This window comes from Branchiostoma lanceolatum, chromosome 1 (assembly GCF_035083965.1).
Source record: "Branchiostoma lanceolatum isolate klBraLanc5 chromosome 1, klBraLanc5.hap2, whole genome shotgun sequence".
Classification (NCBI taxonomy): domain Eukaryota; kingdom Metazoa; phylum Chordata; class Leptocardii; order Amphioxiformes; family Branchiostomatidae; genus Branchiostoma; species Branchiostoma lanceolatum.
In genome coordinates, this window is record NC_089722.1 from 3,098,435 (window position 1) to 3,111,622 (window position 13,188).

At 43.5% G+C, this 13,188-nt stretch overlaps 3 protein-coding genes across 3 annotated transcripts; 1 reads left to right on the forward strand and 2 right to left on the reverse strand.

The window, feature by feature from the left end:
* On the forward strand, positions 1–5,054 carry LOC136432919 (neuronal acetylcholine receptor subunit alpha-9-like). The gene is made up of 8 exons (XM_066424998.1): positions 1–5; positions 696–871; positions 1,127–1,239; positions 1,934–2,043; positions 2,580–2,767; positions 3,349–3,696; positions 3,813–3,945; positions 4,613–5,054. The coding sequence occupies exons 1-8, from the start codon at positions 1–3 to the stop codon at positions 5,052–5,054; spliced, it is 1,515 nt and encodes a 504-aa protein (XP_066281095.1).
* A 1,169-nt stretch (positions 5,055–6,223) lies between these two features.
* LOC136429819 (histamine N-methyltransferase-like) lies at positions 6,224–7,217 on the reverse strand. The gene has a single exon (XM_066419814.1). It carries the CDS (start codon positions 7,196–7,198, stop codon positions 6,863–6,865), a length of 336 nt encoding a protein of 111 aa, XP_066275911.1. The 5' UTR covers positions 7,199–7,217; the 3' UTR covers positions 6,224–6,862.
* On the reverse strand, positions 7,115–10,666 carry LOC136429814 (histamine N-methyltransferase-like). Its single transcript, XM_066419799.1, has 4 exons — positions 10,337–10,666; positions 9,616–9,716; positions 8,052–8,265; positions 7,115–7,218 (listed from the first exon to the last, which is right to left on the reverse strand). Exons 1-3 carry the CDS (start codon positions 10,563–10,565, stop codon positions 8,098–8,100), a joined length of 498 nt encoding a protein of 165 aa, XP_066275896.1. The 5' UTR covers positions 10,566–10,666; the 3' UTR covers positions 7,115–7,218; positions 8,052–8,097.
* Positions 10,667–13,188: the final 2,522 nt, after the last annotated feature.

Here is a 13,188-nt window from a genome sequence, read left to right on the forward strand (position 1 = left end):
ATGAGGTAATCTATACCTACATACATAAAAGATCATTATCTTGACGATAGCTGTAAACGTTGTATTTGTACTGTCGGCCGTAACCATGTGAATTATTGTGGCATATCATCGTCACGACAAGACATTAATGTCGACTTTTTGATTAAGAAATACACTATTTTATACGTTTCAAAAAGAAGCGAAGCAGTTTAATGACTTTTTTTCTTTTCCTCAGCTTGCTACCATGGCACTGGTATAAACTACCGTGGAACATGGAGTATAACTACTTCCGGGGCAAAGTGTCTTGAGTGGTCAGCCCCGGAAGCTGATTACTACACGACTGAGTACCCCTGGGCTAACCTCGACAGCAACTACTGCCGCAACCCTACGGGTCTCCAGCGGCCATTTTGTTTGACTGAAGACGGTAGCCAGGAGGAATGTAACATCATTCCGTGCAGTAAGTTGTCGTCAACAGTGACAGTGTTTTTGTTTCATCAAGGACATGTCCTTGGTTTTATTCATCAGCTTGCAAACTTCTGCATCCATTTTTGTAATCACTAAAGGCAAAAATAAAAGAAATAATGTGGTTAAAAACCATCCTTCTTCGCGCTTGTTGTCTTCTTTTGATAGAATTGAAACCGATGGATGCTGATTTTGCCATTGCATTTACAAGTGATCTTGTTGCTACGCTTAGATTTTGTTGGCTGTTGGGACAGAGGTCCCCCCAACTACGGCAAGACAACTCCAAGAAAGAGGTTCTACTTCCTCGAGGAAAAGGTCACGTACACTTGCAACGATGGCTACACTATTGAGTACGGCTCCCCCAGGGAAGTGAGGTGCCTTGAGGGGGACGATGGAGGCATCTGGGAGTATGACAAGCCCGTTTGTTCAGGTGACTGTTACAGAGTCTTCGCCTTACTTAAACTTTAAAGCTGACGTTTTTTGCATGCTTTGCCGATTATTATTGAGATGATTTCCTATTATAGAAAGGTCATGACACTATGTTTTCGGTCTGTCTGTAAATCTGTGCGTTTGTGTTTTCAGATATTTGTGGTTAGCATAGATTTGAACCTCTGGATGGATTACAATGATGTTTGGTAGCTGGGTTGGAACTAGATTTTTCATTGCCTTTTCTCTCCCTATTTAGTGAACTATAAGCAAAGGCTTCAGAAGGATCTACTGGACATCTACAGTCCTAGTCTGGCGCCTGAAAATGTCACCATCAACTTTACAGGAAATGTGGAACAGATCGTCGACTTGGTAAGTACTATTTCTGAGAAATTTGACCATCCTTTTCGTTTCCAAGAAGATTAAGTAAAAAAGAACGGAGGCCGAAAATGTATCAACTTATGCTATTTTTAATTTCAGGATGAAAAGAAGGAGCAGCTTGTCGCTTCTGTGATCATCGATTTCGTAAGTTTGCACAGACACATATATACATGTATATATGAGAGAGAGAGAGAGAGAGAGAGAGAGAGAGAGAGAGAGAGAGAAAGAGAGAGAGAGAGAGAGAACGAGAGAGAGCAGTCTGAGTTACACAATTTCTCTCTGCCTGCCTATCGATAAAGCTTGTGGCCCGTCACTTCTAAGCAAGTAGGCTGATTTAGAATATGTACCAATAAGAGCTCAGCATTCTTTATCGTAATCCGTCCAATAGGAACTCATGATTCTCTGTTGCTATGGAAACCAGTCATCGCAGCCACCAACACCATGCTAACAGACAGTTCTCAGTCTAACAATAATTGGCCAATGTTTGCACATATGCATGAATCAACCGGATTAGGATGCTGACTAGTAGTACTAGTATCAATAGCTATAGCGGCTTGACCAGTGGAAAGGCCACTAGAAGCTGTTAGTCATGCTGGCTATTATAGCTTTCTGGTAGAACACTCTAGTAACGTTAACGTCCATTTGGTTCGTAAGTAGTGAATGTTTTTTCCTTTATCTTTTCTAGACATGGTACGATGGTCGGCTGAAATGGAACCCAAGGTACTACGGTGGCATCGAGACCTTCAGTGTTCCTGGCAAGGATATTTGGACTCCAACATTTACTCTAAAGAGAAAGTAGGTGGAATTTGTTTTTCAACAAATCATTCGTCAAATTTGCTTTGTTTCATAAGGAAATAGATACATGTACGCTCTATATGGTGCAATGGCCTAGTGGGTAGAGTGTTCGCCTTGCATACGGTAGCTAGGTCGTGAGTTCGAACCCCGGCCGGGTCATACCAAAGACTCTAAAAATGGTACATACTGCTTTCTCTGCTTAGCACTCAGCATTTGGGAAAGATTATGGTAGTTAAACACACTCCACTACCAGTGGACTAGCCCCCTGCTGTAGTGACTTGCACTAAGTTGTGTGGCCCAGGGCTGCCGAAACGGAGATGGACGCCGCCTTATGCACCGTAATGTGCGGGAAGCTCTATCTGACCAATGAGGCTTCGATCTGCTTGACTAGAAAAGCCAACATCATTGGATTCTTTGATTGTCCAAAACATGAAAAGTTAACACAATACAAAGAAAAAATGTTGGCTAGAACACTACCACATCTTTTAGTTCTACAAAGCATAACATTTTACAAGTATCTCTTGGTTACCTTCCAGTGCGAATCCACTCCACCAAGGCCTACCAAAGGGCGTACCGGTCCGAGTCAGTAGCGGCGGCCTGGTACAGTGGAGAGTGGAAACTCTGACAACCACCGTTTGTGATGCTGACCCCTTCTTCTTCCCTGCAGACACTATGGATTGCGACATTTGTTTTGCAGCAAACTCAGCAATCGAGCAAAACATACGTAAGGTTTTAAGACATTTCGGAGAACTCTAAGTTGCTTCTATATGACTTAGCATTCACTAAGACTTTTACTATTGCAATTACCTGCAGGTAAATATAGAATACAACACGGGGTATTCCGTATCAGTCTCGAGGTACCAGCCCGACCGCGGGTAGATCGCCCGTAGGCCGTAGGCCTCCGGATCCATGTATTCTATTTATGTCATACCTTGGTCATACCCACCCGAGAAAACACACATTTCAATGCGGAATGCGCCAGAAGTTGAGAGAGTTTTGTTTCCTCGAACAAGAAACTGTAACAAAATTGATTCTAACCTCCGAATCCGGTATTTGAATTTCCGACGGCGGCGTAACCGGCGCGCTCGAAATGCATTCGAAATATTCTATGGAAGCCTGTGTGATACAACTCCCGAACCCTATGTGATACGGATAGTTATCACACGGTCCGGAACACCCGTATCAGGCCCAGGCACGACATAAAGGGGAGTATATGCATTCAGAAAATGACAGATCTTTCAATTCCAGAATAAGTAGATCTTTTTAGAGACTGTCAGAGTAATAATCATGATATATTTACACCAGAATGCCACGGGAGAAGCTCCACTTCAGATGTACATGTGGACAGCCATCCTTGTGACTCTTACTCCCTTGCAACACATGAGGGAGAATGGTATCGGAGGGATAGGATCTTCGCAAAAGACAACAGGGAGGCGTGTTTTTCTCTGCATCTGTCGAGGATCCCCACGTTCCACATCGCCACGACTGTTGGACCCTGCATCATCTTGATTGTACTGATGACCATCACATTTGTCATGCCCGTGGACAAGGGAGACCGGATCTCGTTTGGAGTGACCATTCAACTCTCCATGGTCGTGTCTCTTGTATTTGTTACGGAGGTTCTTCCTGTCAAGGGGGCTCTGCCATTTTTCGGTGAGCACGGACACTTTTATTAACTATTGAAATGTGCTGCCCGAAAAGATTGTGCTGCCAATTTCCTAATAATTCTAATAACCATTAAATTTATTCGCCATCTGCGAATTTCACAGCCACGCTGATCATCGTGTGCATGGGGCTGATGGGAATCTTCCTCTTCGTCACCATGGGCGTCATCTATATCCACGGCAAAGAGGGCCGCCTGTCTCTGATGGCGAGGGTTGTTTCTCTCCGCTACATGGCAAGGTACTGAATATTCGTCTTTTTATCATTTCCGGGCCGCGATAACCTTTTTATGTCATGCCTGGGCCTGATACGGGTGTTCCGGACCGTGTGATAACTATCCGGATCACATAGGGTTCGGGGGTGTTATTACACAAGCTTCCATGGAATATTTCGAATGCATTTCGAGCGCGCCGGTTGCGCCGCCGTCGGAAATTCGAATACCAGATTCGGAGGTTAGAATCAATGTTGGTACAGTTTCTTGTTCGAGGACTCAAAACTCCCTCAACTTCTGGCGCATTCCGCATTGAAATGTGTGTTTTCTCGCTTGGGTATGACCAAGGTATGTACCTACGGCCGTCGGGCGATCCGACCCGCGGTCGGGCTGGTACCTCGGGTGATACGGAATACCCCGTGTTGTATTCTATATTTATGTCATGCCTGGGCCTGATACGGGTCTTCTGTTTGTTGGCAATTTCTAAAGATAGCGCAGAATCATGAATGGCTAAATGAGTCAATGCCTTTTTGACTCTAAGGAAAGTCTACGAAGCTTTGGGGAATGATTCTAGGCCTCTATGCAGTTTACTTATGAACTGCAGATCAGAGGTACTAGGTGCGATCGTGTCACTTTGCAGACACTTGCACGTATAGGGACATCAACTTAATTTTGTATATCATATCATTTGTAAAGGGTGCTACTTCTGGGAGATCTCACAAAGGAGAAGCAAACAAGCAATGGTACCGGTACTGACCATGGCGAGGCTAGCCTGACCGACCACCAAGCCGTAGTGCTGACAAACATCGCCTTTGACACGAGTTGTGGAGACCCCGACATCACCAGTCAAATATCAGAGCCTCCTAAAGGTCCCGAGTCCACTGGAACCCCAGGCTTTCGTCAGCTGATCGCAAGTATGGATGAAATGACCAAGGCGGTAAAGAAAGGGACGGAGAGGATGACAGAGGGGATGAACGAGCTGAAGAACGAAATGGAGGAGCTGACCAAGGCAGTAAAGAACGAGGAGGAGGTGTCCGACTACACCCTGTTGGCTAAGGTCCTGGACAGGCTGTGTCTTGTCTTGTACGTCATCGGCATCGCAGCAGCCATTCCGATGACCATGTATTTGAGCAAGTAAGTAGCATTTAGATCCAAAGGTTGTAAGATGTAGTAGCTGTGTACTGTCGAACTGTCTGAATGTTTCAGAAAATGGCAGCCCTGTACTTGAAGCATATTTTTTTATAACTTAGGAGCAATTTGTCCCAGTGCAGGTTGATAGCTTTTGTGTGTTTTGCTTCAAGGTTGTTTTTAAGATGACTTAGAACTTATTTATTGTAGGGGTTACAAATGTATAAGAGGAGGGGCCGTCAAAGAGTTTCCGTGACTATACCTGAACTCTACAACTAACTAAGTAAGTAATTTAGTATGATATTGAGATTTTAGTCGTCTAATCTAGGTTGAATTTATTGTGTTATTTGTTGAAAAATATTTGCATGACGCATTGTCGTATTCCTAGTCACAAAACTTCTTATAAACTTGTGCTTAAAACCGTTACTTCACAACTCCTTCCCAATCAACATTGTTAAGGTACATCGGAAATAGTGTGTGCAAACCCAGCCGATGTGAATATGGTGTTATAGAATAGGGTATTTGGATGAAATGATGTTTGTATTAAGATGTGCGATGTAAGATATCAAATATCTTTTGTGGGTTCACGTCTTTCAAATTTTGGAATACATATAGTTTAATAAATTGTGTGTGAAGCTTTTATTTGATTGGCAATAAATGATATGCTACTGGTCTCCTTTTGTTCATGGTGTCTTAGATTTGACTTGTTTTTATGCAAAATATGTACATATATGTAAGTGTATGGTGGTTTGGTTTTTCATTTATATCCTGCATGTCTTGGTGCATTTTTTGTGTTATTGACTTGTGTTGTTATATGTGCTTGTCGTTATTTGCATCGTTATTATTTATCGAATTGTTTCCTTGCTTATTTAGTTGGTAATTTTTCTGTGTTCAGTTAGGTAATTGTTTCTTCATACATAATTATTTAGTTCTTGTTTTTTGTTATTGTTATTATTAGTTATTGATTTGTTATTTGTTTCGATATCAAGTTGCTATTTTTTTCTCTATATCTTAATTTATCATTGTAATTTATTCTGTTTGAAAAATGGGGATGGAATATTATAGACCACATTGGTCTCTACCTTCCCCGGCACTATGTGTATTGATCTGTCATATGTATGTAAAATTCTTTTACCTGTGCGAAATAAAAAGACAAAGAGTTCCTATAGGGTGTGGATACAACTATGATATTGTCTTTTATTTCATTTTCAAAAGTTGCTCAACGTCTACAGCGGTGAGAGACGAAAATATTTTATTTCCAATTGTTCATCTAACCACGAAGAAAGAACCGACTTGTTTCAAAATGTCATCACGACCTACCCCAACTTTCCAACGTTATTAACAAACGACCAAAAAGCCACGTGCAAGGATATCACAGGATACGCAAATTATAGGAAAAATTCAGGTTTTTGTCTTCCAAAAAAGAAGCCAAATCCAATTGTGGAGATACAGCCAACACTTAAGTATTTGATTATTCTCTTGTTACAATAATCAATGTCTCTGTCATTTCATGATTCCTATGTTTCTACGTAATTGCAATAAGCCTTCGGGCATACGTTGCACATAAACTTTCTGTACTAGTTTGCATCATCATCATTATTGTGCACGGTTTGCACAATGAGGTTAAAAAGGAGGTTATTTTTAACCTCCTTGGTTTACATAATCGATCCAATCTACCCATTTAATGATATTGATATCTCGTTAAACACAGATTTAACTGCTACACATGACAGAATGTCGAAGCTTAGTGAGAAGCTTTCAAACAGAATCCGCTCTGAATTGGCATACAGGGTGATACGAGAGTATCCCGTTCTTGTTTTAAGCACAGATCTTTGAGGCGACTATGACTTCAGTAACTGACTTGAAGAGAATCTTACCGTCCACCACGGACGAATTACGTCGGATGTACTCCAGAGCGGTTGCCCGCATTTCTGGATCGCAGGACGCGTCAGGTGTTTGCGTCAGGAAGTCAAGAAGCATCATCCCCTCCTCCGAGCCCTCCTTGAAACACTCGGTGACGTTGACGTTGGTTTCATCCTCGGAGGTGACGTAACTGATACCTGTGCTGTCGAGCCACTGTTTGACGTCATCGGGGGTACAGAATGACGTAGAACTCTCGTCTGGGCTGAACATCTCCCGCAGCTTGTACTCCATCCTCCCCCAGTCACTTCGATCTGTGAATATATATACTGTATAACCATTTTTCATAAGCATATAATATTGCTATATCTTCTTCTTTTTCGAATTACGTGCATAACTTCATTAAGTTGAAGGCTCTGGCACGGTTTGGGGGTACGGGTACTTATGGAGGGGGTGGTCGCTGTGTTTGTTGTGGTGTATTTGGGGTTTAGCTCCTCAAAGGGCAGGGGCGCTACTCCCTGCCCGCCACCCTGTACCTGGGTGGCGGCGAGTACACGTAACTGGGTTTGTGAACTACAACTGGGTACTGAGGGCCTTTGACAAGGCCAAGGCCTATCTGGAAAGAACATCAAGCTAAGCTCGAAGATGATGATGCGCCCTGGTTATCTCAGTATTTCTGTACGCTTGTACTGCTTTACAAACCTACACCACTTCTTCTCGAGCCTAATAGCTTTAAAAACAAGGCCATAGCATGTCCAGAAATTGAGAAATCAAATCAGCAAGTCCTGCTGAAGTGCCTAAGAAATGGGACCGTATTCTAATAATTTCTTTACAAAAACATAACCTTCTGTGAGAAGGTACAAATTGAAAAAGAAAACGACTCGCTCATGGATTTAGGATGCCCCTGTAGGTCAATTGGTAGTGGCTTCGCAGTTGAGCCTCCTGTTTCCATTTAGTTGGATCTGGGAGACCCTTGATCGAATCCGGGAAGGGTTCGATCGGGGTTGTACCATCTTTCGAAAGAGACGTAAAATGGGGGTCCCGTGTTCGAGGAGGTGCCTCGAGCGCGTTACAACAGCCTCATTACTCAGAAATGGATACCTGCTGGCTGTAACAATACAACCTGGTGAATTATTATCATCATTACCTGACTCCATACCAACCAGCATGCAACCACCATCTGCCAGCTGTTCCTACATGTTCCGCAAGGTGGCGTGAATATCTTCCACATGGTACAGAACGTGTACGGCATGGATCAGGTGGAACTTCGTGTCTCCCTTCGTCTGGAAGTACTCCTCTGCTGTCTGCTGCCGCCAGTCAAACTTCACAGCACTGAGGCTTGTGTCTACACGTACCAGTTCCTGGAAGATATTGATGCCTATTAGTAAGCAGGTCAATTTATTTTGTAGTTCCTCTTTTTTTCTATTTGTTTCATTAGGATTTATGGTACAATTTCAATTTGTTCTTTCGTTAATTTTGCTTAATTTTGATTATGCATAATTTTGTTAAAATTCCCATTGTTTAGTTTAGGGGAGGCCCATGAAAAGCCACCTAGGCTTCTGCCCCCCCCCTGCATGTTTTCTTTTGCCCTGTTTATCTTTTTGTAATTGTACATATATGCGATTAAGCAATAAGTATTTTTACGGAATACATACGATCCTTACTAATGTTGCCTGGGTCAAGTGACAGGAGTGGCAAATTCAAGATGGCCGCCTCGAGAATTTCGTTCTTTTTTTTGTCCAACGATATCTTGGCTTCTAAGAAGTTTAGGGCTTCTCTCTTCCTGCTAAACACCAAATACCTTAAAATGCACCGAGGTATAGTATAGAGAAACTAGCAGGGCGAGACTAAGAATAGGGTGTAACAAATTAGTAAGGATCGTACGTATTCCGTAAAACTCGTATTAATTCCGTGAAATTTGCATTAATATTTAGGCACCGCTGCTGGTACCCATCATGCAAGCGTTGTTTTAGTGGCGATGATGAAGTGTTTGAACGTTTAACAAATCGATGACACAAACATTGTAATCCCCAATGAAAACAAACCTGGCGACTGGCGGGGGCGCCAACGCCGATCGCCATTAGTAATTTCTAGTGATTTCTTGTTCCCTGGGCCATAAATATATCATTTTATGCCAAAATACAATATCCTGTGACGTTTACACATCAAAGTATAGTGTATTCCGGTAGATTTACCCTCCCTAATGGGTATTCCGGTGAATTCCGGTGTATTCCAGTGTATTCCGGTGTATTCCGGGGTATTCCGGTTAAAAGGCAGACCGCTTTTAACCATATATTGTTAGCTATATACAAGCATACAAAATGTTCAGCAACACGAGCATACTAAACGAATCAACGTTTCAGGCTAAACGACGCATCATATCATTTGGTTGACTGAGTATAAATGGTAAAAGGTAGGACCATGGCATTTTTAATGCCGTAAAGGCAGTCAGCTGTTATCCACTGTGTCTAGGACACGGTGCTGGATGGCGGAGCCCAATCCTCTCCTTTCTGGACTGCCTTTTTACCTGCCCAACGAAAGCCAGGTACTCATTTTTACACCCGGGTGGAGTGAGGAACATCGTGTACAGTGTCTTTCTCAAGGGCACAAGATCGGTGACATGACAGGATTCGAACCCAGGACCACAGGGTTCTGGGCCAAACACCCTGCTGTTGTGCCACAAGACCCCCCACGACGGAGTATACATTCACCTTATATTGTTTAATCATGTCCTTCGACGGTTCCACGACCCTGCTGTAGACACGGTTGTGGCGTTGTAGAACCTTCTTTAGAACAGCCCTGTCAACCTCTCCTGGAAGAAAACAACAACGAGTACATGATACCGACGTTATACATGTAGATGTACATGGTTTAATAAATGTATAAAGTTTCAAAGATGCCCCTGCGGCTCCAGAGCATGCTGCTGGGGGGTCCAAACCTACACCACTTCCTCCTTGCATTATACACTATCCACCACCAAATATTCAAGACCATAGCACGTCCAGAACAAACATACAGAAACCGGAAGTTATGCTGCAGTGCCATGGTCATATACCAGGCGGAGCCCCAAATCGACCTTGAACTTTGTCTTTCTAAGACCTAACCACAAACCAAATATCGTCGTAATCCATTAAGAGGTTATTGAGTTATGCTGACTACAAAATCCGAAAACACACACACACACACACACACACACACACACACACACACACACACAGAAACACAGATTTGTTTCCCAAATATCACAATGATCCATCTACAGCTTTATCCTGGCAACACACGTACACATACAACACACAGACGGCACGTGAAGTGACCTTGTTGATGAAGATTCGAAGGTAAGAAGGTAAGAATAACAAGCCGATTTATTTTGTCTGCAGTTACACTGTGTAGCTTTCATGTCTAACGTCACAACACTCATGGTCATCTTACCTGATCCACTCCCTATCCCCAGCACACGCACGTCGGCTCCTGGCTCACACGGGAGACAGTCCGGGACTTTCAACCCGTAGGACTGGAAGTAGTTCTCTACTCCTGTCTCTATCGCGGCCAAGAACGACCGGAACCTTGCCAAATACCGCGCCGGGGAATAGTTAACCAGCCCTCCGACCTCGATTCCTGTTTGGGTGCAATTAAGTCTAATTAGCTCTCTGTTGAACATTGGTAGGTGGTGTACAACTCAAAAGGGTTCCGTCTTTACGTCGACGTTACAACTACGTACGAATACCAAGGTTGGCGAAACGAGTGTGAAGGTCCACCGAAAGATTGTAAGATATAGTTCACGCACCTGCCATGGCGTCAAGTTTATGACTTTGAACTTTGAACTTTAAGTGCAACGTTCCCCAGAACCAGTCGAACCGCAGGTCATACACAGTCGAACCGCAGGTCACTCTAGAACGCGTTATTTTCTCAGATACGGCGTTTGCCGCGTCACGATTTGACCCCGTTGTATGGGCGTAAACAACTGCCTGTCGTGCATCAAAAATACCTCAGACCTACATAATGTTTGTACTTTTACAAATCTACAGGATTTGTCCAGTACAACCATGTAGATATTTTAAGCATTTGAAAAGGACGTACAGCGAATGTTGTGGCTTTCGAACAATTAGCCAATTCTTTGTCACTTTATTTGTGCTCGTCTCTTTTACACTTCACCTACCTCCAATTAGTTAATTATCTCCATGGAAAATGGAGATATTGTTTTTGGCGTGTCTGTGTGTGTGTGTGTCTGTGTGCCTGTCTGTCTGTCTGTTTGTGTTTCCGGACTACTGTAGTCAGCATACCTCAAGAACCTATGAATGGATTACGATCATATTTGGTATGTGGGTGGTTGTTAAGAAGACAAAGGTCTAGCTTGATTTTGGGCCTGGTATATGACCTTGGTGCTGCAACAGAACTTCCGTTTTTTGTATCTTTTGACCTGGACGTGCTATGGTCTGTTTTTTTTGGTGGCAGATAGCTTGTGATGTAAGGAAGATAGTGGTGTAGGTTTGGGCCCCCTAGCAAATTGCTCTGGAACTACAAGAGCGGTGTTGTCAAAATCTTCCAAGGAGAATAACTGAAGAAAGGAGCAACGGACTTCCATCATATCCAGCATGCAGGCAGCTTTGACAGAGATGTACACAATGAACCGCAAAGTATGCAAATTTCACCTTAATTTGCATGATTAATGGGGAAAATCTATATTTGCCGTGTTTTCCATTATAAGACTCAAATACATGTAACATAAGTAGTTTATTGAAGGTAATGAATTAACAGATATCAATTATGCAAATGAACACCTTATCTGCATAATAAATGCAAACGTTTCATAATTCTTCCATCATCGTTAGTGACTGTTCGTAGTAGCCAATAGCTTTCTTGTGATCGCCGAGATTACTCCAAGGTGATCCAAGGTTGCCAAGTGACCTGGCGATGTCTGGACGTGGCCATTTGGAGGGTCCAACGCCGGGCCTCGTGCATTACTTCCCTGGGCGGAAGACGTTCCGTGCCTGACCTGCCAACACTGAAGTCGAGGAGGGAGGAGGCAGCTGTGCACCTGTTTGAACGCATGCTTCAGGAGGACGATTCCCGGCACGACTTAGTGCCTCCCACGGGGACAGGCGCCACAGGACTCTCACTCAGAAACTCTGGTACAATGAGTGTTCCAAAAGCCCGTACTAAGAGGCGCAGTCATTCCTTTCTCCACTTTGCAATACGGCTGTATAATAAGGCAAAATAATAGATTTTAACTGCGCAATTGTTTTCCGTTATGTTTTAGATTAATCATATCGCTGTAATATTAGTGGAGTGCAAGTCATTGCTTTTATGTGGTTGTGATGCATAAACTAATGTGTAATAAGGACGTAATTCGGGCGTGTTTGCCCTCGAGTTTTTACCGAATAAAATCATTTCAATCATTTCAATCACTGCATATGCATACAATATATCGCCTTGATAGTGGTGGACTTTGGGGTGGGGAGTGGGACTCAGCGTTTATGCTATGGTCACATTTCCCAACCGGGGCCCGGCAGGGCTGTTTTGGGAATCGAAAGATTAAAGTTTATATCAACAAATATGCACAAGCTATGCTCTTTAAAACGTTTTGGTACTTTTGTGCTTTTTGTTGTCTTTCTTAACATATCTTTCGTTCCTCAAGACTGTCCGGCTGGGCCCCGGATCGGAAATGTGACCTTAGCATAAGCGGAGATGGTGCTAGTTTTGGGGGTTAGCTCTACCTTCGTGACGAAGGCAACAAAGCGCATAGCCTATTCGTGCAGAGGACCTAAACTTGCACGCCCCGCGAACTTCTGTCAACAAACATGTCTGTCCTTTGAGTGACGAGATCTACAAGAGTACACACACCCTAGCTACCTGACGCGCGGTCACCTGGGACTCAGGTATGTTGTTTACCTGGGTGGGGTGCTTCTTGAGTTGCACCACGCACTGCACAACTTCTCGGCGAAGTTCAGGGAAGGACACTTGCAGTTTTCTACTAGCAGATAACCTTGGACTTCGCACACGGTAAGAAAGACATTTTGTCCGTCTTGGCAGATATGGAAGAAAACAAGCCTCCTTCGTAGACTTCTTGAAGCGATAGCTTGGGGGGGGGGAGCTGATTCGCGATTTTCAACGTGTGCTAAGATTCAGTAATGTCGGCGGAGGCAGTTCTTGGCGTGTCGAAGCCGTCTCCGCCGACATGGTTGAAATCACGAATCAGCTCTAAAGAAATATACACCGGCGCTCTCTGGAGTCTACCAAGAGACTAGAAAAAAGACAATGTTTGGCTTTTCCCTACTCATACT